This window comes from Ambystoma mexicanum, chromosome 4p (assembly GCF_040938575.1).
Source record: "Ambystoma mexicanum isolate Mex_15411 chromosome 4p, UKY_AmexF1_1, whole genome shotgun sequence".
NCBI lineage: Eukaryota > Metazoa > Chordata > Amphibia > Caudata > Ambystomatidae > Ambystoma > Ambystoma mexicanum.
Window position 1 is genome coordinate 455,718,762 of NC_090927.1, and position 15,656 is coordinate 455,734,417.

General features: G+C 44.0%; 1 protein-coding gene across 1 annotated transcript in view; it reads left to right on the forward strand.

The window, feature by feature from the left end:
- Positions 1-15,656, forward strand: part of NOL10 (nucleolar protein 10) — an 856,295-nt gene that overhangs the window by 475,868 nt on the left and 364,771 nt on the right. The window contains exon 13 of the mRNA XM_069605973.1: positions 4,822-4,874. Coding sequence (XP_069462074.1) covers positions 4,822-4,874 — 53 coding nt within the window. The remainder of the gene's footprint in view (positions 1-4,821; positions 4,875-15,656) is intronic.

Consider the following 15,656-nt stretch of genomic DNA (forward strand, 5'->3'; position numbering starts at 1 on the left):
GCATCATGCATTTCCGCAAGGCTTTGTGTGGTCAGACTGGCGGAAGACTGGTGCCACACGTTCTGGGAAAAAACTACAACTGAGGCTAATGGATGTCGTGCGTCCTACTTATAACATCCAGTGACCTCGGCCGTCGGAGGAGGTCCTCGAGGGCGGCGTATCGACCTCATCGACGCAGGACGCAGACGCCGAATGATTTTCCGAAGCAGCACTGCTGTGGTGATTACTATCACAGATATGGAATACGTCGTCGGACCATCCCATCGAAAGAACATTACCAGGTAAGAGAGTAACTTGTTCATCTTAACAAATGGACAGGGGTGGGGGTAATTCCCAGCCACTGTCCAAGATATCACAACAAATCTGGCACCCGTGCATCGCAGAAACATAAGGCTAGAAGAACAGAGTGTTCCTGGAGTGTTTAGGACACTGCCTCCGCAGAAATGTGTAACAACATGAATCACAGAACAGCATTCAAACATACTTTCCCCAAACTGGGCACTCCAGATAAAGGTCTTTTTGCAACTGTTGTAAACTGGAAAATGCCTCCTGATCGCCTCCTGGTGCCCAGAAGAGGGGTCCTTAGGCATTGTTTCATTGATTACATAATCGGGGCTACTTGCCCATGCGCCCCACAATACTGCTTATCCACAAATAGGTCACAAACTACAACATGAGATCATGACTTTTCAGATCGTGTTACCACTGGAACCACAAATCAAGCTGCCCCAAATGCATGCTTTGTTGTCACAAACGCAACAACAGTTCACATATCCGAAACTTCACAAATTGAACTTGTTAGCCTGGATCCTGAGGCCCCAGAGTTTGGCCACTTAAATCTCCCACCAAGGTGCATGAGCATTCTCGGAAAAGCATGCAAACCAAACACTCACACATGTTGCTTTAACAGGTGATGAAAGTGTATTCTTTGGTGTAGAAAGCATAGTCAACCCAAGCGCTCCATTGCTTCCCGAAGCTAGGTCTGCAGTCATCAAATACCTTCATAATGAAAAGTAACCCTCTGGATTTCTCTCCTAAAGAGCTGTGTTTAACTGTGTTCAACTCTTGAAGTGCATCTTGCAGCTCTTGTGGCATACACTACATGTTGTGTTATTTGGCATTTATATAGTGGTGTATGCATCATTGGTATGACCTCAAATGCTGGTAGGTTGAACGCCCTCAGAGACTGTAGTCCAGGTCAGTTGAGAGAGTAAGGTGTCATAGGGTGCTTGGGTGCACCAGTAATGTGTGCAGCTGATGCAATTGCCTGATGATAGCTGCATCCTAGCATTAGGTGTGGTGATATTATCAGTTGAATGTGTGCACTCTGGCGAGTGGATACCAAGACTGGGTTCTGGCTGCGTTAGGCCTGTGTAGGACGCTAATGTGTGTAGCTAGACTGGTTTGTCATGGGATTAAAGCTTTCATGGAAAGTTAAATGTATACACCCGCCGATTGTCCATTCGGCTTTAGCTGAGATTCCATTAGTCTTGTGCAAACTAATGCTTGCTCTATTTGATCCGTTCCCTAAAACAGCTTTCATACAAGGTAGCTTTGTTACGGTCAATCTCATCCATAAACATAGTGATTGAATTACATGCTCTGTCAGTGGAAGAGCTATCACCCATGATTTTCACTTAAATTCATAATCTAGTTCCGTGTCAACTAGTCAGTTGATCTACCTGTGTTCTTTCAAAATCCAGAGTCTTGGACAGAAAAATCTTTAAATACACTAGATGGGCAGTAATGTACATAGACAGAAACAAAATAATATTGAAGTCTAGTCCATTGTTTGTTTCTTATGCCACAGGTCAAGAAGGGCAATAAATTTAACATTGCTAGATAAATTGTACGTTGCATTCTGGAGTGTTACAAATTTGTACAAAGTCACACTGACAGAAAATATGCAATCTGAGGACATAGTCACCAAGAGGCATTGTGGGAGCCTGCGCACAAAGGAGAGGGTTAGAATGACAGGAATGCCCCTGTCGATGCTTACTTAAACCTGGACGTTAATAACTTATAATACTGTGGACCCAACCACTAGATGGCAGAATATGTAAAGTATGTAGCTCTAAACTATTACAAATGTGAGGAAGTCACCTTCCTGCCGATCATACTCTCCTGTCAGGGCTTCCCTGGACATAGGGTCTCCCCTTATCAACCACAATGTTATTCCAACCCTCCCCTGTGGCCCAGTAGACCTAATGGGGCAGGTAGGTAGGCCCCATTAAAGGAACCTACAAGCAGCACTCCTGTGAACCCTGTGGCACCTACGGGTGTAGAAATTGATCTTAAAGCTAAAAAAAGAGAGACATGAGCCAGGCTAAGGAATATGGAAGGCAGTCGACCAGCCCCAACCGTACCTCAAAACTGAAATTCACATCAGGGGAGGGACTTAAAAGCAAACAACAACAACTTGAATCGGAAGTTGGAGTTAAGAACTCAGACGGCAGATGTAGTTCCTGATGCTGCGGACCAACAGACACTGGGCCTTAGACACGTATCCAAGGCTGGAGAACTACAAATTCCAGGCACCCTATAACACGTCTGCACACACTCTTTCCACAGGGAGAGGCTCAATGCAGGGACAGGGCCCTATACAACTCCAAGGGCTAAGTCAGTGTGGGAGTTAGGAGGACGGCGGTCGGAGCAAGAGCAGGCACAGGAAGGAGGGGTTTGGAGAGAGCTGGAGAGTGGAGTGTTTAATAAGCTAGAAGAGGTTTGGAGAAGGAAACCAAGGAGGTGGAGCTGGCAGGTCAGAAGCCCTAGTGGAGGTTGGTGAGAGTAAAGAGATGGAGGTTAAAGTTACATTGGAGAAGGTGGAGAGAAAGCAATGGGAAGTGTTAATACAATCAGAGGAGGAGGTGGACGGGATATCAGGAGGTTGATAGTAAAGTTAAAAAAAGGAGGCGACTGAAGATTTGGTGTTGGGTAGAGGATGGAACATTTGTTGGAAAAGGTGTCAGGAAAAGATATACAGGTGGGTATGGTGGAAGAGGAGGAGTTAGAAGAGAGTAAGTTGGTGGAGTAAGCACAACAAGGTTAAAGGGGGAGAGACTGGTAACGTGGCAGAGAGTTCTAAGAAGGTATTTGAATAAAAGCTACAGGAAAGTATGCAGGAGAAGCATGCGGGGTTAGGGAGAGAAATGCAGATGATGATGATGATGATGAGGAGGAGGTGAGTCACAAGGAAGTTGTCGGAGCTGGGACCAGGAGATGCAAGGGGAGGGTAATAAGGCTGTGGTTGAAGAAGACATTGAGGTGACTATGGTGAAGATTTGAATGACTGAAGAAATCCCAGTATGAGCAGGAGAAGGAGGAGGGTTAGAGGAGTGAAGGAGAGACGGAGAACAAGACCAAGGAGTAAGAAGAGACAGGTGGTGCTTCAGGATAAAGAGAGAATTTGATGAGGTGGTTAACAAGCTTATGAGGGAACTACTAAGAGAAAAAGGAGAGCTTAAGTGTATAGTTGGAGGAGATACCCAGGAGGTTGAGGCGGAGAGTGGTACAGAGGTGGGTGAAGACCTACCTACCAGAGTCAGAAGAGGAGAACGTAGAAGAGGAGGCCTGGGTGTTTGTGAAGAGAGCTGTGTTTTCAGAGATGTAGGATGATGAAGAGCTAGATCAGTATATAGAAATTGGTGTTAAATATTGTAAGATTGAAGAGGAGGTGACGATCAGGAGGTGAAAGGAGCTTCAGAGAGAAGACAAGGACATTAAAAGGTTGAAAGAGCTAGAGAAATAGACACCTGGCACACAAAACATATCTGAGGAAGATGTTGGGAGAGTGGGGAGGCTGGTAGAGCTGCATAGTAGAAAGTTGCTTTGGATGAAGCCAGTTACACTCACACACAATCAGGAGGTATGGATGAGAGGGTCTGACGGGCCATAGCCAGGCATTAGAGGTGGGAGGAGGAAGGAGTCGGTGGCAAAGCAGCAAGGAGGGAGCTTAATCACAGAGGGCTGTTCTGGCACAAGGGTGGTCAGAACCAAGGAAAACTTGGGAACCCTGCTATGGATGCTAGGGTTCCAGGAGGCTGTCAACCAGGCCTGAGTCGGCTCCCTGTGCAGAAGAAACTGCAAAGCTTTTTTCGCTCGGCCAAAAAACAAACGTTTAGAGGTTTCCTAAATGGGATTCGGGAACCCCTTTAAACCTGCACTGAGAAGACCAAAGTACAGCCCACTGCAGCTGAAACACTTTTTGGGAAGAGACCCCAGGAGGGAGTCTGCTTATGAACCGAGAGACCTTTTAGTTGCCTTCATACACCCTGTTTGTTCTTTTGCCCTTGACTTGTACAGAATCACGGAGTAAACCATTGTTACACGTCATATTTCAGTCTGCTTGTCTTTTGATTCCTGATGGCCTTCCTGGCACAGCTGATTTCGCATTTCTCATTTATAGCAGCCTTGTTTATGTTGCTTGATGTTGCAGGTTGTTGCTTTCAAGGATAAGCCGATAAGTTGGGCAGAGCGACTCAACCAGCAATGCTCCTCTTAATCATGTTCTGTTCCTACTGGAAGCGCGCCAGTTCATATTGTCTTACTGCAGTTTGGTGTGAAAGCGTATGTTGAAAGGTTTGGTTTCAGTGTTTCCAGTCCAAGACCCACTTGTTATGTGTACATAGACATTCTTCTAAAGCGGCAGAAAAGTAGCTGTATGTTTGGAGTATTTTCAAGGTTGCAGTTTCTTGGCTATTACGAGCCATGTGAATGTTTTGTGTTAAATAGGTTTTCTCTCAACAATATGTAATTGAGAAAACATTAAATAGGAAGTTAAGACTTTATCATCACTTAAACTGTGATATTTTCTCTCTGCAGGAATGCTGTTAACTGCCAACGAAGCTCCAAAAATGAACATCTATTACATTCCTGTAAGTCATGCAAATGATTTGTTATATACTTGCAGAGCGATTGGCTTATTCATTGTGTTGTTTCCAATTGATTTTTGCAAAAAGAGGAATTAAAATTATATGGATTTGTGAACTTCTGAGTTAGGAAATGGCTTTAAGGTTTGAATGCTAAGCTCCGAATTCAAAGTGAGGCTTTGTTTAACAATGTTGTCATTTGAAATATGGCTCAGGTTGTCAGTGACTTGCTTGGCTTCCATTTTAGAAATACAACGTTAACAGCACCTACCACCTCTCTTGACCCTTTTTAGCCACGCAAGGGGCTATAGACCCCAATCTTGGCTTGCACTTTTTGGACTGGCTGAAGTTAGCAAGATCTTTTGTATTATGCATTCCAAAAAGGAGTCTCATGATGCTAGAACAATTTGCACCATTTCTGATGTGGTTCATTAAGGAGTCCATATGGCAGGGTGGTAAGGTAGAAGTAGAACGCCAACCATTCATCTATCAAATGGTTGGCTTCCCCTCCTGCATATTCAGACTGTCATAATTTCTGCAGCTTTCCCATCCCTCTCACCTCAGCCTCTTCATCATTCTCAACTAAAGAGTGTCAGTGGGATGGGTTTATGACTACGTCTAGCATGGCTGAGGGATCACTGTCTCATCTAGATTGCACCTTCATCGCCACTGATTCAGATGCATTATAGCGTATGTAGTCACACACAATATGCCTACTAAACAAGGCAGGGTGAATTATGGGATTTGAAGCTATGTGTATTGAGTTCTGTGTGTATGATCAGTAGTTGATTGAATAATTTGGTAGATTAGGACTGGGAAATCAAGATAACTTCATCCAAGAATGTCTCATCAATAATCTTTTATTTGGCATGCTCAAGATGAAAGCACTGCATCTCCCACAAGGTACTATGCTAGCCTGGAACCAAAATAACTATTCATCACTACATCCCCCTTGAGGGACTGAACGGGTCTAATAGAAGACCTGGAATGGGAATATGCACTTTTCATCACAACATTCATCCTCATGTATATTGCTGCTATACTGGAATCCTTGATAATTGGAATCTGCACTTTTTAACCTTTCTGGGAAATAGATGCTGGATTCCATAGAAGGCAAACATCAACCACTTTCCTGAGCCTGATGGCGAAGGTGGTTGACATCTTAGGGTTATCTGCCCCTTCACGTCCGAAGGTGCAGTACAAACTGACTGACATCCTGGACAAGGCATTCCCTGTGTGAGGCATAATATCCCTGTTTGTGAAGGAATTGAAAAATACCACCTCTGATTCCTGGGCCTTGCAGATCATACAGCATCAGTTTTCCCTTCGCCCTCCATATCTTCCCCAATGCCACTAACCCTTGCCGGAACATCTCCTGCTGGAGTAGATCCGCCAGCTTCTGGCAAAAGGTGCCATAGGACTGCTCCCTGCTCTGAACGAGTTAGGGGTTGGTACTCAACCTATTTTCTGGTGCTGAAGGAGGACAGCAGTCTGAGACCCATCCTGTATGTGATGCTTCTGGACTTGTACTTTTGCAGTAATTTGTTCTCCTCAAAGCCAAGTACATGTACATTGCAAGGAATTTGACCTACATGTGAGAGGGAACATATGGTACTTGAGTAAAATATCTCAGAATGAACATCAAATTTGCTGGGAGCAAGGACATCGCCAACTGTCAATAGAGGCAGATACAGCTTGAAAGAAATCCTGCTCGCAACCCATGTTGATCTGTCAGACATCTAATCTTTGTTCCTGACTTCTGTATTAGGGTACAATGCAGAACCGGTAGCATGTGGTGGGGTGCTGTGTGCACCTGTAACCATCCCATGGTCACAAGTGGTTGAAGCAGCATTGCCCGATGCATGCAGACTTCAAGATGGCTGCTGCAAGCCTGAGCGTAGATGCTGGGCTTCCCTGGTGCTGGCTGGAGCATTTTTGCATCCTGCTGAGGGTGGGGATCTGATTGAGGGACAAGTTTTGAGGGTGCAATGGGTGCCCCCTCTACTCCTGCCCTTCTCAAGCCGGCAGACTTACAGCAGAGAGGAACCCCACTCACCCCTGCAGAAATTAGACTTTATTCGCATCAACTTGGCAAGACTTGAACACCTCACATATAAAATAAAATAATAATCCGCTGTGAGTGTACTGATGGTGGCCCAGAGCACCACCTCTGATGTTCCATGACCCGGAGCAGCGTGGCTAGAGGGGACTGCTGTGAACCTTCTGTGCCCTGAAGGATCCAGAAACAATATTTTTCCACTCTGACTTCGACCTGGGTGAAAAGGGGCACAAATACAAAGAGGATTGTAATAGTGGCGCTGGGGTTTGTTTCCTCCACCCACCACCCCTCATTGATGTTAGCGAAGTTTTGTGCAGAGTTTGTCTGCAGCAGTATCCAAGGCGAGAGGAGCTGCAGCTACACTGAGCGTTCTCTGTTTTCTCTTCGTTCCCCTGTGGATGTGGACTACGACTTTACGAAAGAAAAGACTGACCTTCCTTAAAAAGTCCCTGAAAGCGTGCAGAGTTTCAGTCTGCAGCAGTCCACGGCAGGGAGCCAGGGGCCTGGTAAGACGCTTTGAACATGGACACAGGCCCACTGACTCGATTAAAAGTAAAACAAGTGTTAATAGGTTACGTGAGCGGAATGAGTGTAAACACGGCAGATCTGGAAGCTGACAGAATCTGTGCTAGTCCTCTGAGAGACGAATCTTTGATGGTGCACAAGGTATGTGAGCGGGGAGCGAGGAGGGAGAGCGGGCGGTCGAGCAGCGACTCTTCGGGCTCTTCGGCCCGGGACACGTGTACGCCCTCCTTCGTTCCCACCCCCGCCCCACTGTGGCCGCTTCAAGCGCCAACTGCATTACAAAGCGACAATGCCACGCCAGAGACCTCATTCCAAGCTGCCCGGTGTCTCCCAGAACCCTGAGGTGGCAGTATAGTGCCTGAAATGCCGCATGGCACGAGTTCTGGGGACGAATTGGGCATGATAGCGACACCGGCAGCGTCAGACTCTACAAGTCTTCTGATACATTTAACTCCGCCTAAATCAGTGACTTCTACGGAGACCACAGAAACTTCTAACGAGAGGCAGTGCGCAGAGATCTGTAAAGAGAATGAGTCAAACAGCGTGAAGATGAGGCGTGCATGGTCGCTGCCAGTGAAGTGGACATTGCTGGCAAAAGTGAACAAAAACTGCACACACAACAAAATGCTGCCAAATATGAGAATGATGGAATAGGGCAGCGTGCTGCAATGGGAAAGACAAAAATATTATCTAACATTTCACAATTAGGAGAGCCAGAAGATGGGAGACATGAGGCAGGCAAGGACTTATTTTATTCCCCATTTGACGTGACGGACGCAGAGCTGTTAAATTTGGAAATGTCACAGACTCAAAAAAAATCTAAGTCCTTCAATTTTATTGCACACCAACACGATGTAGGCTGCAGCAATGCTCTGTTGAAAGAAAGAAGTGTGGAAGGGGCGAGTTCAACTATCATGAAACAACAGATGGGACTAGCGTTGAAACACGTAGATAGCCGACAACAAAACATGGAAATGAAATAGCACGAGAGACTTGATGAAAATAAGTCGGAAAATGAGCGCAAAGATGTTATCCAACTAAAAGCTTTGGAGAGTCTGAGCTATAGTGGCATTGACCTACCAGGTCGTGAGGCAAGACTCACATTGAGACTGCAAGCTGACTTCGAAAACATCAAAGCAAAGTTATCGGAAAGTTATTCAATTAAAAAAAAGGAGACCATCTCGGCTGTAGCATTATGTCATCCACAGAACCAATTATTGATCCGGAAGTGGGATCTGTAAACTCCCCAAGAAAATTGAAAAGTCGGACGAGTAAAGATTGTCCAGCTGAAAGCCTGCCGAAATGGGAGAGAGAGGTGCTTGGTCACCAACAGATCTATGAAATTGGAGAGGGACTAGGGATATCCCGGAGTGAAAAACTTTCCCAAGCGAAGACCATGCTGAACAAAAGGGAAAAAAGGGCACCAAATTGCTCCACTGCCATGAATGTAGGCACAAGTGAAACACTGGAGAAATGGCGAGAAAACCAACAGACGCAACCACCCTGTGATCGCATGGACCCAAAAATCCCTTTCAGGGAAAAAACACCAAGTTTGTTGGAAAAAGACATTGACATAAAATCAAATCCATCTGTCGCAGCGTCAATTCAAATTCATAACTATTTATTCATTTGTATTGCGCCGGTAGCTCTTGAGCTTCGGGGTGCAGAGACAAGAACACAAAGACAAAAAGTAAGACAGTAAAACATGTAACACGTAACACGAGACATTAGGGCTGCATAGGTAGGTGGGCAGGTTGTTAGTATATGTATTACTTGAAGATGTGGGTTTTCAATTGTTTGCAAAAGCGTTGGTAATTGGCTTCCATCCTTAACTGGCCAGGGAGGTTGTTCCAAAGGCCTGCTGCGGTTACAGGGAGGGATTTACCTGCCCCGTTTTTAAGTCTGACGGGAGCTACCACTATCAGACCTTGTTCCGCTGATCTTAGCTCTCTCGTAGGTTTGTATGGAATGATTTTAGTTTTCAGGTATGCAGGGGCTTTGCCAAAAATACATCTATGCGTGAGCGATTTAAATTGGACTCTCTCTTCAATTTTTAGCCAGTGAAGTTCCTTCCTGGCTTCGCTGATGTGCTGATGCCTGATTTTTTGCTTAATGATTCTCACTGCATTGTTTTGCAGAATTTGGTAGCTGTGGTAGCAGTTTTTATTAGCTCCTAGGATTAGGGCATTGCCATAGTCTAGGCGAGATAAGATGGTAGCTCTTGTGACCGTGACGCTATTTTCCTCGGATAAGTAGGGTCTTATGGCTTTTAGTAGGCACAGGTGGTATGAGCACGTTTTTTTAATGTAAAGGGTTTGGGCATCTGATCCCAGGGATGCTTCTAGCATCATCCGCAAGGTTTTAACCTTTTTTAGGACCTTAATTTGGGTGTTTTTGATGGTGAAGGTGTTGTATGCCGGATGGAGCTTAGATCTGACGCGATTGGAGCCAAAGACCATAAACTCTGTTTTGTTGCCGTTTAGGCACATCCAATTCTGCTCCATCCATTGCTCTACCGCGTTGTAAACTAGGCTTAGCTTTTTGTTGTCCTTTTGATGGTCTCCACTTAGTTCAATTACCAGCTGAGTGTCACCGTAATTGGTAAAGAACGTGTTGATGTTGTCGAGGACTATGCATAGAAACCTAAGGTAGAGGTTAAACAGGAGTGGGGACAATGTACTAGCTGCCACCTCTTTGGCGCTAATACCATTCATAAAATTATACGAAAATATGAATGAAGCCACACAAAATAATGCAGCGACATTGGGTAACCTAGTTGGAAAAATATCGAAGATGGAAACTCAATGCCAAATACAGCAACATCAAAAACATAATGAATACATTGAGATGGAAGTTGGATTCAAAAAGGTACACGAGTTAATCGAAACGAAGACAAATGAAGCAAGGTTGCAAATAGATGAGTTATTAGACTTCATGAAAAGGTCCGTTTCGAATTTAAGCTCGTCAACGACAATGTTGGTGAACACAGAAGAAGGCAGTAAACATGCCGAAAATCCTAGAGGATCAGACCCAAAAGGGGAGGAAACACGAGAGAAAGTGTTTCACCACCCACATCTTCTCAATTGGCAGAGTCCCATGCAAGCGTTAAAAGCAGTTTGGAAGAAAGCAAAGCCAATACAGGAAAAAATGATGAAAGATTAACCATGCCTGCAGCGGTGATTGAAACGGGTCCTGGTATGGCACTTGAGAAAATCAAAGGGCTAGCGAGTACGAGTGCCTTGGAGATTCCATTGGCAGTGCCGAGCTGCTCGACAACCAAAGCCTCGTTTGGGATTTTCCATGGTATTGCAAAAAATATCCAACCAGGAAAAAATCTCAAACTAAGCCGCAGGACGAGGAGCTGCAACAACAATTACTACAAAAAAAAGAACTAATTTGAGGAGATTCATCAGAAATTTAACAATTCCTCCCAAACCGAAGATATTTGCACGAGAAAAACCCTTGGGGAAAACTACAAATAAATTGTCGTTAGATAACAACTCAGAAGCAGCAAACGTCAATGAAACTGAAAAGCAAAAGAAAAAAAAGCAACGAAATGCCCTCTAAATAAAAAGTGGTAAAGAAGTCGCTAAAGATTGCTTCAATGAATCCAAAAAAACGGATGAGAGTCGACTCTGACACAAGTAGTGCCTCAACAGTGGATGGAATTGAAGAGTTATGTAATCTGTCTACATATTCCAAACGAAGTAGGAGAAGATGGTAGTCAAGACGCCAACGACGCGTCTTCAATCGGGAGTCCCAGCATTCTGGAAGTATCCACTCAGAACTTCCACGACAGACAGAAAGCCACAAAGAAGCAACCGCACAATCCATTAAAAAAAATGGGAGATAATAGAGTAAAAGTGCTGGAAGTATCAGATAAAAAAATGGCCGAAAAACAATTGAATGGGAACTGTCTCATAAAAGAGAAATTAGTTATGGTACTGAACCCAAAGCAACCAGCAGCACAGAACCAAAAATCAAGAAGATTAATGACAAAATCTCCCAAAGGAGATCAAACAAGCGCCGCAGGAAAAATAAAAAATTGGAAATGTGCTGGAAGATGACACTGAGGTAAATTTGAACCAAGGTAACGTAATGTGCCTGTTGCATTCAGTGCCTGTACTGAGGAACCTTAAGTCTGAAGACATACGGATCGTTGAATATATATCGGAAGAACGGGTTGACCGTGTATTATTACATATCAACTCTCAAGCAGTCAGGAGGAGGATGATGACTGCAAAGGATGACCCATTATGTCTTGGCATTGAGCTCTCCGAACACCTGGAACTGTCAAGACCGGCGGCAGCTGAAGTTGAGGAAAGGAGTGAGCCTGACATTTCCATGACTCAACGGCGAGCATCTGGCTACCAATTCATCCTCTGTGACAAATAAAAGGTCTCTACTGCAATCATCAAGAAAATATTAACTAGACACCTCTGGATTGGATGCAGTTGTCACCCTGATCTCCTGGAACACCAGAGGCTTCAGCCACTTATACAACGACTTCCCAGTGGATTTGTCGAATAATTTTGCAATCTGTCTGCAGGAAACTTGGCTGCATCAACCGCCAGTAAAAGACGGATATAAAATATTGATAAATCCCGCTGACAAAAATATGAGGTTGTCCATTTTCAGGTCTTTTAACACTGATAAGAATAGGAACGAGTTGGGAAGTAGCAGAAGCAACTAATCCAAAACGATATGTTCAAGCGGCCCTGCTTGAAAGAACCAATGGAGAAAAAGGCAAAGTGCTAAATTTACTGTTGCTTAACGTCTATTGGAATCCAGGAAGGATCTCAGCCAGCAAATTCATTTCTTCTATAACAACGATAATTGATAAGAACAAGTCGAGCCACCAAAATCTTTGGATTATTGTGTGTGGTGATTTAAATCTATCATGGTTTAATGGTAATAAACAGCTAATCGAAGAATGTCGAACAGAAGAAAGGGAGGATTGCTCCAGATGAATAAGATGGAATGATGCAATGGAATCTTGAGACTGTGCAATGGTGAATGGAAACGTGAATGGGGATGTACCACCACAATTCACCTGGCATAACATGGAGTTTGAGAAGATATTAGATTACTTTTGGACTTCAAATAATGTGACGAACAATATCAATAACCTGTCAATAATTCCAACGAACAATAGTGACCATTCATTATTGATATTGTCCTGGCAACCAAGGTGCAAGCCACTGAAAGGCACGGCTTGCACACAATTAGAAGTGAATTCTGGGCGTAACAGACTCGGGTTAAAAGCTAAACAGATTCAGAAACTGACTTCAGATCTTTGTTCAGCAAATAAAGAAAGTCCGGATCTCATAAATTACCCCGCAATCCTTCCGTACCTGAATGCGCAAAATTCAAGAAAACACCACCTCGCAAACAACCATCTGCATGAATGGAGTAATAGCCTGAAAAAGGAAAAGATGAAATTGCGAAAAGACATACGAGAGCTGACAGCAGGTCTGGACAGGAATGTCGCTGTTATGATAAAACAGCATAACCAAGGCTATCGAAACTGGTTAAAAGCATTTGCATTTCAGCGAGATCAAGAACGCGGTGAGGAAATGCTCTCACTAATTAAAACGAACAACACCACAGATATATGGAACATCTTGAACCAAGCACATATAAACCAGGCAGGCATGATGGCAAACGGCGTATCTGAAGCCGACTGGGTGAGCCACTTTCAACAAGTGTTTACATTACACTGTAGACCGTTGAAAGTGGAAAATGACATAGTGGACACCTGTTGGGACATAATAGAGACTGAGGATGATATAGCAAGTGCCTTATCAAAGCTAAAAAATTCAAGAGCAGCCGGACCTGACGGCATCACAAACATGATGCTGAAACAACACAAACATTAATGGTCAGTCTTCATAGCGGAGTTGTTTAGGGTGATTGCCAAAACAAGGAAAATTCCAAAATCCTGGTCTGAGGCAATAATTGTACCAATTCATAAGAAGGACAGTAGGAAAGATCCTGCTAACTACCGCCCCATCGCATTATTGGATACAATTGGGAAGGTGTTTGCCACTTTCTTACAACAATAAATGTCAGCATGGGCTCTGAATCGACTGACGAAAGGCAAGCCAGCTTTACTAAGGGAGTTGGCACAGAGAACAACCTGGCTATAGTGAACATCTTGAAGCTTAAAGCCATGCGGAAGAAGGAAAAGCTGTTTTTCTTTTATTGACATGCAACAAGCATTCAATACTATAAATCGGGAGAAGCTCTGGACAAGGCTGATGAAATGGAAATGTCCGCACTCACTGCTAAACCCAATAAAAGCCTTACACGAAACAACTTCGATAAGAATGAGGCTAAATGATAATGGTGATCTCTCTGAATCGATCGCAACAAATAAAGGAGTGAAGCAGGGATGCCCACTGGCTGCAGTTTTATTTAAACTGTACATTGCTGACGTCTCGGAAGCCTTAGTCAGTACTCAGTCTTTTCCCCCAAAAGTAAATGGGCACCACATAAGATGTCTGATTTATGCTGATGACCTGGTGTTGGTCGAACACAAATCGGCCTACGACGACTTCTAAGCGCTTTGGAAATGTATATAGCAGCCAACGACTTAAAGATAAATGTAGAAAAAACAAAAATAATGAAGTTTGGTCATGTTGAGGGGTCGAGAAACAAGAACTTCAAGTGGAACATCAATAAGGTCTCGATCGATGAAGTTAACGAGATTCGATACTTAGGTATATCAATCAATACATCAATAAGAGAATGGAGTTGGGTGAATGAGCTTGACAAGCCAATTAGAACTCTTGCGCTACAAGGAGCAAGAATTAAAATGCTATATGGAAAATGTACTTTAATTCCAGTACGAACCTTTTATTTACAAAAAGTCATACCAGCAATCACTTTTGGAGCAGAGGCAGACTGGACACCACGAGACAGTTGTTTCCGCTTACGTACCAACTTGTACAAGTCGAGGCAAATGTTGTTTGTGAGACATATTGATAATATTAACAATGACTCCGGTAGGTTCTGTGTACAGCACCCAGAAACGGTAAAGCACTTACTGAGTGCCTTTTACTTAAGAAAACCAGATCATTATTTATGAGTAAGTTTGCTCCAATCAATGGAAACACGGATGACTTATGGGTGCAAATTCTGAGTGGGAACTCAGTACACTTAACCTGTGCAGTTATACATTTTTTGGCCAAAGTACTAAACTCGTTGGGGAATGTGAACAGTGAATAGATTAGAGTAATCCTTTTCTTTTTAAAGAAAGAATGATTTGGAAAAGGATTGCAGTAAATTGTAATAAAAGTTTGTAAGAAAATATAAATTACAAATAAAAATATAAATGTTGGCGAACAGTGAATGTGTGCTCACTGAGATTCAGACCTGAAGATGCTAAATGGAGAGTCAAAGGGCTGATGTCGGGTGACTAGTCTTCTGAATGGGACATTCTAGTGGACTTCTTCCTTCCTTCCTTCCTTCCATGGATTCCTCATCTTTGATAATCTGTCTCCAGCACAGCTGTCTTTAGACACTTTTTACATGCACACTCTATGCTTCGGGAATGCTGCTAAATTTTGCTTTGTACTGCATCATGCCTAATCTTCGAAGGCCCAGGACTTAAAACACTGCACAGATTGCTGGCTACAAATGCCTTTCTCTGAAACCCACAGGGTATGGTTATACTGCTTGGAGGAGGAATATGACCCCAAGGATTGGTGGTCGTGCCAATGCATGCTTCCTAATGCCCTATGGGAGTGTCTTACAAACCTCTTCTCCTTTGACCACAAGTAGGACAAATGGGAACTCCTTCAAATTCCCCAAGCACTGAGTGGAAAACGGAAGAGGACTTGACTCCCGAAACGGAAGGATCATAAAAAGGAACACTGCAATGAGGTCCTGCTCCCCGAGCTGCTCCTCTAAGCAATGTTCTTTGTCTTCAAAGAAGGAGCCATTGTTCCAGGGTCTCCTCAAAGTATTCAGCTTGACAGGTGGAATTTCTTATTGAATCCTCCTCCCTGTGGGAATGGGAAGAACTCAGGCTGAACATTCACCTTTGCCAAGGACCCGGCACCAATCGTTTTTGCGAAGCTGATGCAGCCCATTGTGCTTGAAGAGCCGACGGGGTCGCTTCAGGAGACCACAATCGCATGCCTACTGGCTCTGTCCTAGCTCCCGGGAATTTGAATCTGAGTTTAGGTGTTGAGCAACGA